Source organism: Chelonoidis abingdonii, chromosome 11 (assembly GCF_003597395.2).
Source record: "Chelonoidis abingdonii isolate Lonesome George chromosome 11, CheloAbing_2.0, whole genome shotgun sequence".
Classification (NCBI taxonomy): domain Eukaryota; kingdom Metazoa; phylum Chordata; order Testudines; family Testudinidae; genus Chelonoidis; species Chelonoidis abingdonii.
In genome coordinates, this window is record NC_133779.1 from 20,005,021 (window position 1) to 20,022,492 (window position 17,472).

General features: G+C 59.6%; 1 protein-coding gene and 1 long non-coding RNA gene across 2 annotated transcripts in view; one reads left to right on the forward strand and one right to left on the reverse strand.

The window, feature by feature from the left end:
- Nucleotides 1–17,472, reverse strand: part of LOC142047515 (uncharacterized) — a 329,291-nt gene that overhangs the window by 146,768 nt on the left and 165,051 nt on the right. The window lies entirely within an intron of this gene.
- Nucleotides 1–17,472, forward strand: part of LOC116833533 (plasma membrane calcium-transporting ATPase 3-like) — a 51,557-nt gene that overhangs the window by 724 nt on the left and 33,361 nt on the right. The window contains exons 2-8 of the mRNA XM_075070606.1: nt 642–904; nt 9,437–9,694; nt 11,144–11,269; nt 11,715–11,840; nt 15,393–15,557; nt 16,152–16,366; nt 17,060–17,302. Of these exons, the coding sequence (XP_074926707.1) occupies nt 642–904; nt 9,437–9,694; nt 11,144–11,269; nt 11,715–11,840; nt 15,393–15,557; nt 16,152–16,366; nt 17,060–17,302 (1,396 nt within the window). The remainder of the gene's footprint in view (nt 1–641; nt 905–9,436; nt 9,695–11,143; nt 11,270–11,714; nt 11,841–15,392; nt 15,558–16,151; nt 16,367–17,059; nt 17,303–17,472) is intronic.

Consider the following 17,472-nt stretch of genomic DNA (forward strand, 5'->3'; position numbering starts at 1 on the left):
AGGCTGGGGGCTGTCCCGGGGGGCGGGGACGGAGGCTGGGGGCTGTCCCGAGGCGGGGGAGAGCTGGCCCAGGGGGGTGTCCGAGCAGAGCTGCAGCGTCGGCTCCTGCGCCGGGTTCCCCTTGACTCGCCTTTCAGGGTGCAGCAGAGCCAGGGGGGCAGGAACCCCCCCGCCTGGAGCTCAGCAACCTGCCCCAGCGCCCCCCATGACCGGCGTGCAGCACAGCCCCCCCCGAGCCTGGTCCCGTCTGCCAGGGGAGAGCGCCCCCCGCCCAGGACACCTGGGTTCTCCGCCGGGCTCCAGGGGGTGGGGGTCTGGGAGCCAGGACGCCTGGGTTCGCTCTGTGACATCTGTGCCCCTGTGTGGTTCATTCATTTCAAAGGGTGGCAGGGGTGGGGGAGGAGGCCCAGCTGCCCAGGACAGGATCTGACCCCCTGGGTGATCAAAGGCCCCCGGTGGCCCTGTCCCGCGCCCCCCCCCTCACCTGCCAGCGCATTAAATATTTAAAATGTCACCAGTCCCAGGGACCATCTGCAAATTCTCCACAGCACTGACTGGCTCTGGGACATGCAGTGAAATACACCAGAGTCCTGGCTCCCAGCCCCCCCTGCTCTAACCACCAGCCCCCACTCCCCTCCCAGAACTGAGGAGAGAACCCAGGCGTCCGGGCTCCACTTTCATCCCACCTCCCTCTGCCCCTACTCAGGCCTGTCGGACAACGCGGCCGACCTGGAGAAGCGGCGGCAGATCTACGGCCAGAACTTCATCCCGCCCAAGCAGCCCAAGACCTTCCTGCAGCTGGTGTGGGAGGCTCTGCAGGACGTGACCCTGATCATCCTGGAGATCGCGGCCATCATCTCCCTGGGTCTCTCCTTCTACGCCCCCCCAGGAGAGGAGAGCGAAGGTCAGTCCTGGCCTGGGGCGTCGCCCCCACCCCCGAGATGGGGCGGGGCCGCCTCCATGGAGCCAGATCCCAGGGACAGCAGCTTGGTGTGGGGAAGGAAGGAGGCGGGGGGGGAGGGTTTCCACACCTAGGAGGTAGCTCAGGTGTGTTTGGGTCACGGGGCTACAAGGCAGAATAAGGTTCCGTCCGTCTGTCTGGCACACCTTCATTCATCCGTCTGGCACGCCTCCATCCGTCCATCCACTGACCTACCTGTCCACCTGCTGCCCCGTCCGTCCGTCCAGCCGCTGCTCCGTCCGTCCACTGACCTACCCGTCAACCTGCTGCTCCGTCCGTCTGTCCACTACGCGTCCATCCACGGAGCTACCTGTCCACCCGCTGCTCTGTCCGTCCGTCCACCTGCTGCTCTGTCCGTCTGCTACGCCTCCGTCCGTCCATCCACTGAGCTACCTGTCCACCCGCTGCCCCGTCCGTCCGTCCAGCCGCTGATCCATCCATCCGTCCGTCCAGCCACTGCTCCATCCATCCACTGACCTACCCGTCAACCTGCTGCTACGCCTCCATCCGTCTGCTACGCCTCCGTCCGTCCATCCACTGACCTACCTGTCCACCCGCTGCCCCGTCCGTCCGTCCAGCCGCTGATCCATCCATCCGTCCGTCCAGCCACTGCTCCATCCATCCACTGACCTACCCGTCAACCTGCTGCTACGCCTCCATCCGTCTGCTACGCCTCCGTCCGTCCATCCACTGACCTACCTGTCCACCCGCTGCCCCGTCCGTCCGTCCAGCCGCTGATCCATCCATCCGTCCGTCCAGCCACTGCTCCATCCATCCACTGACCTACCCGTCAACCTGCTGCTACGCCTCCATCCGTCTGCTACGCCTCCGTCCGTCCATCCACTGACCTACCTGTCCACCCGCTGCCCTGTCCGTCCGTCCACCTGCTGCTCCGTCCGTCTGCTACGCCTCCGTCCGTCCATCCACTGACCTACCTGTCCACTCGCTGTCCCGTCCGTTCGTCCACCCGCTGATCCATCCGTCCGTCCGTCCAGCCACTGCTCCATCCGTCCACTGACCTACCCGTCAACCTGCTGCTCCGTCCGTCCATCCACTGACCTACCTGTCCACCCGCTGCCCTGTCCGTCCGTCCACCCGCTGCCCTGTCCGTCCGTCCAGCCGCTGCTCCGTCCATCTACTGACCTACTCGTCAACCTGCTGTTCCGTCCGTCCATCCACTACGCCTCCATCCGTCCATCCACTGACCTACCTGTCCACCCACTGCTCTGTCCGTCCCCTACGCCTCCATCCATCCATCCACTGAGCTACCTGTCCACGCACTGCCCTGTCCGTCCGTCCACCCGCTGCTCCATCCGTCCGCTACGCCTCCGTCCGTCCATCCACTGACCTACCTGTCCATGCGCTGCCCTGTCTGTCCGTCCACCCACTGCCCCATCTGCCCGTCCACCTGCTGCCCTGTCCGTCCATCCACTCGTTGCTCCATCCATCCACTGACCTACCCGTCAACCTGCTGCCCCATCCGTCCGTCCGCCTGCTGACCCATCTATCTGTCCAGCCGCTGCTCCGTCCGTCTACTGACCTACCCGTCAACCTGCTGCTCTGTCCGTCTGTCCACTATGCCTCCATCCGTCCATCCACTTACTTACCTGTCCACCCGCTGCCCCGTCCGTCCGTCCAGCCACTGACCCATCTATCCGTCCGTCCGCAACACCTCCATCCGTCTGTCCGTCCACCCGCTGCTCCATCCGTCCACCCGCTGCTCCACCATCCATCCATCCACTGACCTACCTGTCCACCCGCTGCCCCGTCCATCCGTCCAGCCACTGACCCATCCATCCATCTGTCTGGCATGCCTCCATCTGTCTGCTACATCTCCATCTGTCCGTCCGTCCACCTGCTGCTCCGTCTGTCCACCCGCTGCTCCGTCCATCCGTCCACCTGCTGACCTGTCCATCCATCCGTCCACCCGCTATGCCTCCGTCCATCCATCCACTGACCTACCTTTCCACCCGCTGCCCCATCCGTCCATCCAACTGCCGACCCATCTATCTGTCCGTCCGCTACGCCTCCATCCGTCTGTCCGTCCACCCGCTGCTCCGTCTGTCCATCCGCTGCTCCGTCCGTCCACTGATCTACCCGTCAACCTGCTGCTCCGTCCGTCCATCTGCTACACCTCCATCTGTCCATCCACTGACCTACCTGTCCACCCGCTGCCCTGTCCGTCTGTCCAGCCGCTGACCCACCTGTCCATCCGTTCACCCGCAGCTCCATCCGTCCACCTGCTGCTCCGTCCGTCCATCCACCACGCCTCCATTCATCCATCCACTGACCTACCTGTCCAACCGCTGCCCCGTCCGTCTGTCCAGCCGCTGACCCGTCTGTACACTACGCCTCCATCTGTCCATCCACTCACCTACCTGTCCATCCGCTGCTCCATCCGTTCGTCCGCCTGCTGGCCCATCCGTCCGTCTGTCTGGTACGCCTCCGTCCATCCGTCCACTGACCTACCCATCAACCCGCTGCTCCGTCCATCCATCCGCTACGCCTCCATCCATCCATCCACTGACCTACCTGTCCATCCGCTGCCCCGTCCGTCTGTCCAGCCGCTGCTCCATCCATCCACTGACCTAGTCTTCAACCTGCTGCTCCATCTGTCTGTCCACTACGCCTCCATCCGTCCATGCACTGACCTACCTGTCCACCCGCTGCCCCGTCCGTCTGTCCATCTGCTGCTCCGTCCGTCCACTACGCCTCCATCCATCCATCCACTGAGCTACCTGTCCACGCGCTGCCCTGTCCGTCCATCCACCCACTGCTCCATCCGTCCATCCACCCGCTGCTCCATCCGTCCACTGACCTACCCGTCCATCTGCTGCCCTGTCCGTCCGTCCACCCACTGAACCATCCGTCCATCTGTCTGGCACGCCTCCATCCATCTGCTATATCTCCACCCGTCCATCCGTCAACCCGCTGCTCCGTCCATCCGTCAACCCGCTGACCCATCTATCCATCTGGTACGCCTCCATCCGTCCGTCCGTCCACTGACCTACCCGTCAACCCGCTGCTCTGTCCGTCCATCCACTGACCTACCTGTCCTCCCACTGCCCCGTCCATCCGCTGACCCGTCCATCTGTCTGTCTGGCACGCCTCCATCTGTCCGCTACATCTCCATCCGTCCGGTTGTCCACCCGCTGCTCCGTCCGGTCGTCCACCCACTGACCTACCCGTCCACCTGCTGCTCCGTCCAAATGTCCACGCACTGACCCATCCATCCGTCCATCTGGCACACCTTCATCCGTCCATCCACTGACCTAGCCGTCCACCTGCTGCCCCATCCATCCATCCATCCTCTGATCTATCTGTCCACCTGCTGCTCCATTTGTCTGTCCACCTCCTGAATGTCCGTCCATTCGCTATGCCTTCTGTCACGGAGTCTGGGGGAGTCCAGCCCTGCACCCCTCTTCCTGGACCCCACAGTGACTTTTGTCCAGCCAGTAAAACAGAAGGTTTATTGGACAACAGGAACGCAGGTTACAGCAGAGCTTGGAGGCACAGTCAGGACCCCTCCATCCAGTCCTTCTGGGCTTTCAGGGTGCTTGGATCCCAGCTAGGATCCCCTGAATTCCGCCCCACAGCCCCAAAACCCAAACTGACCTGCCCCTCCTCCCGCCCGCCGATTCCTTTGTCCCGTTTCCTCAGCAAAGGTGCTCACCACCTCCCCCCTGCCTGGCTCAGGTTACAGGCTTAAAGATCCTGTCCCTTACCTAAAAATATCCCCTGCTCTCCCATCCCCCACACCGACAGCCCCTACTCCATCACACCTTCGTCCATCCATCCATCCAACCATTGACCCATCTGTCCATCCACTGACCCACCCATCCATCCACTGGTCCGTCTGTCCATTGATCCGTTACTCCATCCATCTGTCCATCCACTGACCCACTCATCCAGCCAGCCACTGACCTATCCATCCGTCCAGCCCGGTCCATCTGCTACTCCTCCATCCATCTGGCCAGCCACTGATCCGTCTGGCTGGCTGTCTGCTGACCCATCCATCTATCCATCTGTTCCTCCATCAATTAGTCCATCCGTTCATCTGCTGATCCATCCATCCAGCTGCTGATCCATCCATCCATCCAACTGCTGACCTGTTCATCCAACCACTCCACCTTCCATCTGTCCGTCCGTCCGTCCAATCATCTAGTGACCCACCTGTCTGTCTGCTGACCCATGCGTCCGTCCGATGACCCATCCATCCACTGATCCATCTGTCCGTCCATCCACTGACCTACATACACCGCTGTCCGTCCATCCAGCTGCTGATCCATCCATCCATCCAACTGCTGACCTGTTCATCCAACCACTCCACCTTCCATCTGTCCGTCCGTCCGTCCAATCATCTAGTGACCCACCTGTCTGTCTGCTGACCCATGCGTCCGTCCGATGACCCATCCATCCACTGATCCATCTGTCCGTCCATCCACTGACCTACATACACCGCTGTCCGTCCATCCAGCTGCTGATCCATCCATCCATCCAACTGCTGACCTGTTCATCCAACCACTCCACCTTCCATCTGTCCGTCCGTCCGTCCAATCATCTAGTGACCCACCTGTCTGTCTGCTGACCCATGCGTCCGTCCGATGACCCATCCATCCACTGATCCATCTGTCCGTCCATCCACTGACCTACATACACCGCTGTCCGTCCATCCAGCTGCTGATCCATCCATCCATCCAACTGCTGACCTGTTCATCCAACCACTCCACCTTCCATCTGTCCGTCCGTCCGTCCAATCATCTAGTGACCCACCTGTCTGTCTGCTGACCCATGCGTCCGTCCGATGACCCATCCATCCACTGATCCATCTGTCCGTCCATCCACTGACCTACATACACCGCTGTCCGTCCATCCAGCTGCTGATCCATCCATCCATCCAACTGCTGACCTGTTCATCCAACCACTCCACCTTCCATCTGTCCGTCCGTCCGTCCAATCATCTAGTGACCCACCTGTCTGTCTGCTGACCCATGCGTCCGTCCGATGACCCATCCATCCACTGATCCATCTGTCCGTCCATCCACTGACCTACATACACCGCTGTCCGTCCATCCAGCTGCTGATCCATCCATCCATCCAACTGCTGACCTGTTCATCCAACCACTCCACCTTCCATCTGTCCGTCCGTCCGTCCAATCATCTAGTGACCCACCTGTCTGTCTGCTGACCCATGCGTCCGTCCGATGACCCATCCATCCACTGATCCATCTGTCCGTCCATCCACTGACCTACATACACCGCTGTCCGTCCATCCAGCTGCTGATCCATCCATCCATCCAACTGCTGACCTGTTCATCCAACCACTCCACCTTCCATCTGTCCGTCCGTCCGTCCAATCATCTAGTGACCCACCTGTCTGTCTGCTGACCCATGCGTCCGTCCGATGACCCATCCATCCACTGATCCATCTGTCCGTCCATCCACTGACCTACATACACCGCTGTCCGTCCATCCAGCTGCTGATCCATCCATCCATCCAACTGCTGACCTGTTCATCCAACCACTCCACCTTCCATCTGTCCGTCCGTCCGTCCAATCATCTAGTGACCCACCTGTCTGTCTGCTGACCCATGCGTCCGTCCGATGACCCATCCATCCACTGATCCATCTGTCCGTCCATCCACTGACCTACATACACCGCTGTCCGTCCATCCAGCTGCTGATCCATCCATCCATCCAACTGCTGACCTGTTCATCCAACCACTCCACCTTCCATCTGTCCGTCCGTCCGTCCAATCATCTAGTGACCCACCTGTCTGTCTGCTGACCCATGCGTCCGTCCGATGACCCATCCATCCACTGATCCATCTGTCCGTCCATCCACTGACCTACATACACCGCTGTCCGTCCATCCAGCTGCTGATCCATCCATCCATCCAACTGCTGACCTGTTCATCCAACCACTCCACCTTCCATCTGTCCGTCCGTCCGTCCAATCATCTAGTGACCCACCTGTCTGTCTGCTGACCCATGCGTCCGTCCGATGACCCATCCATCCACTGATCCATCTGTCCGTCCATCCACTGACCTACATACACCGCTGTCCGTCCATCCAGCTGCTGATCCATCCATCCATCCAACTGCTGACCTGTTCATCCAACCACTCCACCTTCCATCTGTCCGTCCGTCCGTCCAATCATCTAGTGACCCACCTGTCTGTCTGCTGACCCATGCGTCCGTCCGATGACCCATCCATCCACTGATCCATCTGTCCGTCCATCCACTGACCTACATACACCGCTGTCCGTCCATCCAGCTGCTGATCCATCCATCCATCCAACTGCTGACCTGTTCATCCAACCACTCCACCTTCCATCTGTCCGTCCGTCCGTCCAATCATCTAGTGACCCACCTGTCTGTCTGCTGACCCATGCGTCCGTCCGATGACCCATCCATCCACTGATCCATCTGTCCGTCCATCCACTGACCTACATACACCGCTGTCCGTCCATCCAGCTGCTGATCCATCCATCCATCCAACTGCTGACCTGTTCATCCAACCACTCCACCTTCCATCTGTCCGTCCGTCCGTCCAATCATCTAGTGACCCACCTGTCTGTCTGCTGACCCATGCGTCCGTCCGATGACCCATCCATCCACTGATCCATCTGTCCGTCCATCCACTGACCTACATACACCGCTGTCCGTCCATCCAGCTGCTGATCCATCCATCCATCCAACTGCTGACCTGTTCATCCAACCACTCCACCTTCCATCTGTCCGTCCGTCCGTCCAATCATCTAGTGACCCACCTGTCTGTCTGCTGACCCATGCGTCCGTCCGATGACCCATCCATCCACTGATCCATCTGTCCGTCCATCCACTGACCTACATACACCGCTGTCCGTCCATCCAGCTGCTGATCCATCCATCCATCCAACTGCTGACCTGTTCATCCAACCACTCCACCTTCCATCTGTCCGTCCGTCCGTCCAATCATCTAGTGACCCACCTGTCTGTCTGCTGACCCATGCGTCCGTCCGATGACCCATCCATCCACTGATCCATCTGTCCGTCCATCCACTGACCTACATACACCGCTGTCCGTCCATCCAGCTGCTGATCCATCCATCCATCCAACTGCTGACCTGTTCATCCAACCACTCCACCTTCCATCTGTCCGTCCGTCCGTCCAATCATCTAGTGACCCACCTGTCTGTCTGCTGACCCATGCGTCCGTCCGATGACCCATCCATCCACTGATCCATCTGTCCGTCCATCCACTGACCTACATACACCGCTGTCCGTCCATCCAGCTGCTGATCCATCCATCCATCCAACTGCTGACCTGTTCATCCAACCACTCCACCTTCCATCTGTCCGTCCGTCCGTCCAATCATCTAGTGACCCACCTGTCTGTCTGCTGACCCATGCGTCCGTCCGATGACCCATCCATCCACTGATCCATCTGTCCGTCCATCCACTGACCTACATACACCGCTGTCCGTCCATCCAGCTGCTGATCCATCCATCCATCCAACTGCTGACCTGTTCATCCAACCACTCCACCTTCCATCTGTCCGTCCGTCCGTCCAATCATCTAGTGACCCACCTGTCTGTCTGCTGACCCATGCGTCCGTCCGATGACCCATCCATCCACTGATCCATCTGTCCGTCCATCCACTGACCTACATACACCGCTGTCCGTCCATCCAGCTGCTGATCCATCCATCCATCCAACTGCTGACCTGTTCATCCAACCACTCCACCTTCCATCTGTCCGTCCGTCCGTCCAATCATCTAGTGACCCACCTGTCTGTCTGCTGACCCATGCGTCCGTCCGATGACCCATCCATCCACTGATCCATCTGTCCGTCCATCCACTGACCTACATACACCGCTGTCCGTCCATCCAGCTGCTGATCCATCCATCCATCCAACTGCTGACCTGTTCATCCAACCACTCCACCTTCCATCTGTCCGTCCGTCCGTCCAATCATCTAGTGACCCACCTGTCTGTCTGCTGACCCATGCGTCCGTCCGATGACCCATCCATCCACTGATCCATCTGTCCGTCCATCCACTGACCTATCCATCCATCTGTCCATCCACTGACCCGCCCGTCCGTCCACTGATCCATCTGTCCATCCAACCACTGACTCATCCACTGACCTACCCATCCATCCGCTGACCCATCCATCCATCCAGCTAGCTGCTAATCCATCCCCTGCCCTGTCCCTGTGCTCACCCGTCAGCCCACCCATGCCCTGACGCATTTCCCCCACCGCAGATCCTTCCCACCCCTGGCTGGGGGCTCCCCACCCTAATGCCACCTGGCCTGCGGGGGGAGGGGAGCAGGACCATGGGGGTGACTTCCTCCTCCACTGTCCCTGTCTGTCAGCCTCAATGCATGTTCCCTTTCCTTGGCTCTGGCCTGACCTCCAACTCCTCCTTCCCGTCCCATTCCCTCTCTCTCCTGCTCTGCTGTGGTCCCTTCCCTGTGTTGCGGTGCAGCCTGTGGGAACCTGGCCGCGGGGGCAGAGGACGAGGGCGAGTCGGAGGCTGGCTGGATTGAGGGGGCAGCCATCCTGCTCTCCGTCATCTGCGTGGTGCTGGTCACGGCCTTCAACGACTGGAGCAAGGAGAAGCAGTTCCGGGGACTGCAGAGCCGCATCGAGCAGGAGCAGAAATTCGCCGTCGTCCGCAACGGGCAGCAGATCCAGATCCCCGTGGCCAAGCTGGTGGTGGGAGACATCGCCCAGATCAAATACGGTGAGTGAGCCCGACGCCGGGCTCGAGGGGTGATCCAGGGCAGCCCAGAGGCCAGGGCAGAGGGGTTTGCAGGGAGAGGGTGATCCAGAGTGGCCCCAACATCATGGCAGAGGGGCTCGTGGGAGGGAAGGAGAATCCAATGCAGCCCAGATGCCAGGGCAGAGGGGCTCCTGGGACTGATCATGGGAGGAATAGATTGCATGTGGCGCTGATCCCAGATGGCCTGACACTGGGGCAGATGGCCATTGTGACGATGCGGTTCTGGCAGGACCCAACTGAGGTGCCAATTCAGGACCGATGGCCCAAACAGGGCAGTCACAGCCCTAGGCTGGGGTTTCTCCACCTCTAAGGCAAACCAAACCAGCCAGACAAAATGACTTTGGTGTCACCCCACTGGCCAACCACAAGTCACACAAGCAATTTCCTTAGACACCCCAGTCTCCCAGTATCACCACCAGTCCCACCCATCCTGGGGATGAATAGTTATGAAAATCAACACCCCAGTAAAAGAAAAAGGTTCTCTCGATCCCAAAGGATCAAGCCCCAGACCCAGGTCAGTATACACATCATATTTTACCCACAAATCACGCTGTTGCCAATCCTTTAGAATCTAAAATCTGAAGGTTTATTCATAAAAGAAAAAAAGATAGAGATGAGAGCTAGAATTGGTTAAATGAAATCAATTACATACAGTAATGGCAAAGTTCTTAGTTCAGGCTTGTAGCAGTGATGGAGTAAACTGCAGGTTCAAGTTGCAAGGTCTCTGGACATCCCCGCTGGAGATGGTCCTCGTCCCTGTATGAGCTTCAGTTGAATGTAGCAAAGGTCTCCTCTCAGAGTAGGAAGCAGGTTGGAGACAAGAGAGATGAGACGTCAGCCATGTGTAAGAAACACTTTGTTCTTACTGTGAAATTCCAGCAAATTGGGCCTGGAGTCACGATGGCCAGTCCCTGCCCACCCTGCTGAGTCACAAGGCGGATCTGCCTCCTCTCACTGGGTCAGTTGTGTAGCTAATGGTTCCTTAATGGGCCATCAAGCAGGCTGCAGAGCTAACACCACTTGTCTGGTGTCACCAGACTGCAGCACCAATTTTGAAATACGAACAGGGCAGAGCCAATACTTCTAACTTCAACTACAAAATGATACCGACACACACAGCACGCACATCTCAACAGCACCCACAACCTGCTCTTAGACCCCTTATCTGACCCCCTTTACATAGGATTTGGTGCCACTACAGGAGCTTGGTTGCAAACCATGTTCTATATGGTCCCAGTTTATATCAATAACGTCACAGCCATGTCCGTGTGATCTGAGATGGGCTTGTGGGGCATTTGGGTGCCGTCTGGGCTATGCAGGTCCCATGTGGGGGGGCAGATCCAGGGAGTCCTGACACCAGGGCAGAGCAGCACACAGGTCCCATGTGCACCCTTTTCTCCCCTTCACCAGGTGATCTGCTCCCTGCTGACGGGGTTCTGATCCAGGGCAACGACCTGAAGATTGATGAGAGCTCCCTGACCGGGGAATCGGACCATGTGCGGAAATCCGTGGAGAAAGATCCCATGCTGCTCTCAGGTGGGTGTCTGGGCGGAGGACGATCTCCCTTAGCAGTGCATGCTGGGCGCTAGGGGGTGCTGTGTTAGGGGGCGAGGGGCTCAGTGGGGGGCGCTCTCCCTCGGCAGTGCATGCTGTGTGCTGGGGGCGCTGTGCCATGGGGCGGGGGGGTTCAGTGGGGGGCACTCTCCCTCGGCAGTCCATGCTCTGTGCTAGGGGGTGCTGCGCCATGGGGTGGGGAGCTCGGTGGGGGGTGCTCTCCCCCAGCAGTCCATGCTGTGTACTAGGGGCCACTACGCTATGGGGCGGGGGGCTCAGTGGGGGGTGCTCTCCCCCAGCAGTCGGCGACTCTTGGAGGTGGTCTGCTACAGAGCCATGAATGGAACCCAGGTGTCCTGCCTGGCGGAAGGGAGCTGACGGCCCGAGCGCCCGTAGCCTCCTGTTCACTCTGCCTCTGCTCTGCCAGGCACCCACGTCATGGAGGGCTCGGGGCGGATGGTCGTCACGGCCGTCGGGGTGAACTCCCAGACTGGGATTATCTTCACCTTGCTGGGAGCCAGTGGGGAGGAAGAGGAGAAGAAGGAGAAGAAAGGTGAGGGCCCTTTTTGGTCTTCCCTGGGCTTGTTCTCGGTGTCCGTTATCGTGTCCTCCGGAGCTGGTTCGACCAGCTCCTGCTTCACCGTGGTCAAGGTCTCCACCATGGCACCTCCTGGCGTGTGGACTCAACGTTGCTCATGGAGACTCTGTGCCATCTTGTGAGACACTTGAGTCTGCACCATCCCATGTTGGCTCCATGAGTTTGGTGTGACCAGCGACCGTCTATGTTGACTCAAAGCCTTTTTCTTGGGCAGACCCTGTTCCCCCAGCTCCAGCCCACACTGGCTTAGTGTCACGCCGCTTTGACTCGATGGTGCTGGCCTTAGACTCATGGGCTTTCATTGTCCGTTCAAGGTGTCTCTTCTGGATGCCCTGACAGCAGTTAAATCCACAGTCCTAGCAACAGACTCCAACCCAACTGCAAACTCCACCCGATAACTGCACTAAACAACCATCTGCCAAGAAGAGCTCTGCTAGTCTGACCCCCCCTTCACTCCCCACAATGGCCTCTGAATCCCAAGGATCAGGTGGTGAAGAGCTCTGACACAACACCCCTCCATACTGACACACCCTCACGTATTGACTCCCCGTCAGTTTCTATTGACCATCCCAATCCCCGACTGATTCATCCCCATCCTGTGTTCACTCCACATAATCAATGTGCATTTGCACGGCCCCACCGGAATTCTGTCCTGACTGGAGGACGTGGTGCACCCAACTGTGTGGATGCAACATCATTGGGCACTGACCCAACATGGTCCCTAACCGACTCATTCTCCATCCGTGTTGACATGGTGCCATCACTAATGGACTTGTCCTCCATCGGTATTGACCCAGTGCCAAAGGGTTCGTTCTCCGCCTGTGCTGACCCGGCTCATTCTCCATCCATATTGGCCCAATGCCATTTGGAACGGACTCATTTTCCGGGTGTATTTACCCAACACCATCACCAGCCAACTCATTCTCCAACCACACTGACCTGATGCCACCCCTCACAGTCATTCTCCATCTGTATTAATCCAGCACAATTGCTGATGGACTCATCCTCTGTCCTCACTGAGCTGACACCGCTTGGAACCAATTCACCCTCCATCCGTACTGGCCCAGTACCTTCACCATCCAAGTCATTCCCCTCCCGTACTTGCCAATGGGCTCGTGCTCAACTGCTATGGACCCAACTGACTTATTCTGCGTCGGTGTGGACCCCATGACATCCTCAACCAAATCATTCTTCATCTATTGACCCAGCATTATCACGGATGGACTCTTTCTGCATCCGTATTGACTGATCGCTAATTGACTCGTCCTCCATCTGTATTGATCCATACCTAACTGACTTCCTCGCCATCCATGCTGACCCAACACCAATGGACTAATTCTTTCTCCATTCTGAGCCAATTAGCCACAGCATGGGGGCAGCCTGGCTAGAGAATGACCCATCACCAATCAACTCCTTTTCTGTCTGTTTGACCTAACCTCAGCCCTAGCCAGCTCATTAGCTATCTTTATGGACCTGATGCCATCCCAGAGGAACTCATTACTCCATGTTGCCTCTGGTTGACTTCTTGTTGATCCATAGGGGCCACGCATCCTTGCTAAGAGACTCGCTGTCAATTTGCCTTGACTTGGGATTTGCGGGAGTCAACTCAGCCTTGCCAGTGACCGATGCCCATTCGCTATTGACTGGTCACTAACTGTGTCCATTGACTCCAGTTCATGTCCATGCTGAGTGCCGTCCTACGTTGTCTGCCCGGCCTAGACTCAATAGATTCCTCTAGTGACCCATTGTGCTCCTAGATCATCTCGGGGCAGTTGGTATCTAATAAGAGACTTCACGTGGAAATGGAAGCCTGAGGCCATGGCAGTCAGGGCGTGACTCCAGTTTGACCCTGGGCTAGCTGAGATTGGAATCTGGTCCTGCCCCCATTGCAATCAAGGGTGACTCCAGATTGACCCTGGGGGAGCTAAAATCAGAATCCAGCCCTGCTCCCATTGGAATCTGGCATATTCTGAATTCTGTGTTTTACTTCAGTGCAGTATAATGGTTGGGGTGGGGTGAGGGGCTGGGAGTCAGGACTCCTGGGTTCTCTCCCAGCTCTGGGAGGGGAGGAGGGGCTGGGGGTTACAGTGATATAACATGACACTCTCCCAGTGCCCTCGTTTGGAAGGATGGGGCCCTGCTGAGATAAATACCAGCCTGGCGGAGTTGCAGACGCATCTTCCTGGCACAGCAACCCTGAAATAATCCCGTAGATGGGCTGCCGAGCCAGGCAGGTTCCCTCATTCGCTCTGCCTTTGAAAAACCCAAGTGCAGTTGCCGAGAGCAGAGGCACCCCTTTGTGTGTGAAACCCTGACCCCGGGGGGCTCCGGTGCGGTAGAATCACACTCAGGTTTCCGGTGCTTTTTGCTGGAAGAGAGCAGTGTTTTAACGAGTATCTACTGCCCCGAGCGCAGTGGAGCAGGGCCAGGTTCTGAGCTCAGCTCCCCTGGGGCCAATCCAGAGTCACTCCGGATTGCAATGGGGCCAGGGCCAGTGCCAGGTTCCGAGCTCAGCTCCCCTTGGGCCAATCTGGAGTTACCCCAGATTGCAATGGGGGCCGGGCTGACTGCAGAGCTCAGTTGCCTGGTGTCAATCCAGAGTCACTCTTGATTTACAATGGGGGCAGGGCTGGGTTCTGATTTCCACTTCCCTGGAGTCCGGCCCGAGATTCCGCTCCAGCACAGAGTGGAGACGGACGGACGGGGACACACGGAGCAGGGCTCATCCCCTCCAGCAGGGGCGGCAGGGACACCCCCTCCCCTGGTACTCCCAGGGGAATCCTCAGTTCTAAGCGGCGCTGGGGGGACCCTACTGTCTCCCCGAACTCAGAGCTCCAGCGCTGCCTGCCCCACCCCCCAGACAGGAGTCACCACCCCCAGCGCCGGCTCCCCGTGGGGCGGCCTGTGGGCTCCAGTGTCTGTTGCTCCATCATCTGTGTTGTCCCATCTGTCTGTCTGGGCTCAAGTGTCCTGTCTCTGTCGCCCCTTTTCTGCTGTAGGAAAAGCCCAGGACGTTGTGGTGGAGAATATTCAGAACAAAGGTAACGGGCCAGGGGGACCCAGGCCCAGCTGGGGTCTTGGGCTGGGGGCGGGAGAGACAACTTGAACTGGGACGCTCTGCAGGAGCCAGGACTCCTGGGTTCTCTCCAGCTCTGGGAGGGGGGTGGGGGGCTGGTGGTTAGAGCAGGGGGCTGGGAGCCAGGACTCCTGGATTCTTTCCTGGCTCTGGAAGCGGAGTGGGGGCTGGGAGCCAGGACTCCTGGGTTCTCTCCCCGGCTCTGGGAGGGGAGTGGGGGCTGGTGGTTAGAGCAGGGGGGGCTGGGAGCCAGGACTCCTGGGTTCTCTCCCCGGCTCTGGGAGGGGAGTGGGGGCTGGTGGTTACAGCAGGGGTCCTAGGAGCCAGGATGCCTGGGTTCTCTCCCCAGCTCCGGGAGTGGGTGTGGCGAATCTCCCTCCTCTCTCGCTTTGGTGGGGCATTGAGCTGGTTCCCTCCCTGTGTCCATACAGCCAAGAAGCAGGACGGCGCGGTGGCCATGGAGATGCAGCCGCTGAAGAGCGCTGAGGGCGGCGAGCTGGAGGATCGGGAGAAGAAGAGAACCAGCGCGCCCAAGAAAGAGAAATCGGTGCTGCAGGGGAAGCTCACCAAGCTGGCTGTGCAGATCGGGAAAGCAGGTGCTGATCCCTCCGTGCTGGGGCACTGCCCCCCAGCCCAGGGCAGGGACTGGGTGACTCAGGGGGGTGGGGAATGGGGCAGGGGTCTGTCCCCTCTGGAGGGCGATAGCTCCCACCCGGCCCCAGGGCAGGGACTGGCTGGCTCAGGGGGGCGGGGAATGGGGCAGGGGCCTGTCATCTCCGGGGGACGCTGGCTCCCACCCGGCCTCAGGGCGGGGACTGGCTGGCTCAGGGGGGCAGGGAATGGGGCAGGGGCCTGTCCCCTCTGGGGGATGCTGGCTCCCACCCAGCCCCAGGGCGGGGACTGGCTGGCTCAGGGGGGTAGGGAATGGGGCAGGGGCCTGTCTCCTCTGGGGGGCACTGGCTCCCACCCAGCCCCAGGGCGGGGACTGGCTGGCTCAGGGGGGTAGGGAATGGGGCAGGGGCCTGTCCCCTCTGGGGGGCGCTGGCTCCCACCTGGCCCCAGGGTGGGGACTGGGCAGCTCAGGGGGTGGGGAATGGGGCAGGGGCCTTTCCACTCTAGGGGGCCAGCTGTGATCTGGGGCTAGACCCTCTTCCCCCCCCCCACTAAGCCCCTCCCCTGCCCCCGGGCAGGTCTGGTGATGTCAGCCATCACCGTAATCATCCTGGTGCTGTACTTCGTGATCCAGACCTTCGTGCTGGACGGGCGGGTCTGGCTGGCCGAGTGCACCCCCGTCTATGTCCAGTACTTCGTCAAGTTCTTCATCATCGGGGTCACCGTGCTGGTGGTGGCCGTGCCCGAAGGGCTGCCCTTGGCCGTCACCATCTCCTTGGCTTACTCCGTCAAGGTGAGGGGGGGGTGGCCTTGTGGGCTTGTGTCTGTGCACCTGGCACTGCCACCCTCTCGGGTGGTGCCCACTGATGGACTGGTGCCGCCACATCTGCTTGGGTCCATGCATAGATGGGCGCCGCCATGTTGGCTTGTGCCCATTGACCCATGGGCACCGCCATGTGCGTGTCCACCTCATCCATCCATGGGCACCATTTTGGCTTTTCTCATTGGCGCAGCCATATTGATTTGTATCCATCCATGGTTGGGCACCACGTTGGCTCGACATTTGGGACTATACCCGTCCGTGCACTGGCGCCACCCTGTTGGGTCGTGCCCATCCATCCATCCATGGGTGCAGCCAGCAGGTGTAGTCCGGCTGGTGTGGGATGGCGGGACGCAAGAGCAGACAGAAACAAGGGGGCGTGGGGAGGAGAGCCCGGAGAGTCCAGGAGAGAGGGATCCCGAGGTTTGCCCCTTGGGGGTCGCTCCGGGTCTGTCTCAGAGAGCCCCCGTGGGTGCCGGGAACGTGGTGCACGGGAACTCTGTGCGGGGAGAGTGCCCCCTAGTGGGCACAGCTGAAACTGGCTCCCTCACCCTAATGAGAGCACAAGGCACCCCGGAGAGCCCCCCCGTGTCTCCGTCTGGCTCTCGGCGTCGGGGTCAGATCTGAGGCTGATGTGGGGGTGGGGGTGTCCTCTCTGCCCTTCAGAAAATGATGAAGGACAATAACCTGGTGCGGCACCTGGATGCCTGCGAAACCATGGGCAACGCCACGGCCATCTGCTCTGACAAAACGGGCACCCTCACCACCAACCGCATGACGGTCGTGCAGGCCTACCTGGGCGACACCCACTACCGCCAGACGCCCGACCCCAGCAGCCTGCCGCCCCGCATCCTCGACCTGCTGGTGCACGCCATCGCCATCAATAGTGCCTACACCAGCACGATACTAGTGAGTGGGGGGCCCTGCGAGCCCCCGGCCCGCCCCCGTCTCTCCGGGGTGCCCCCGAACCTCCCACTGCATCTTCCCCGGTGCCTCCCTGAAGGGGGGATTCAGCAAAGCTGGGAGGCTGGAGGGGGGACCCCAGCTGGGTGTGTCTCAGGGTGGCTGGAGGGGGAGTG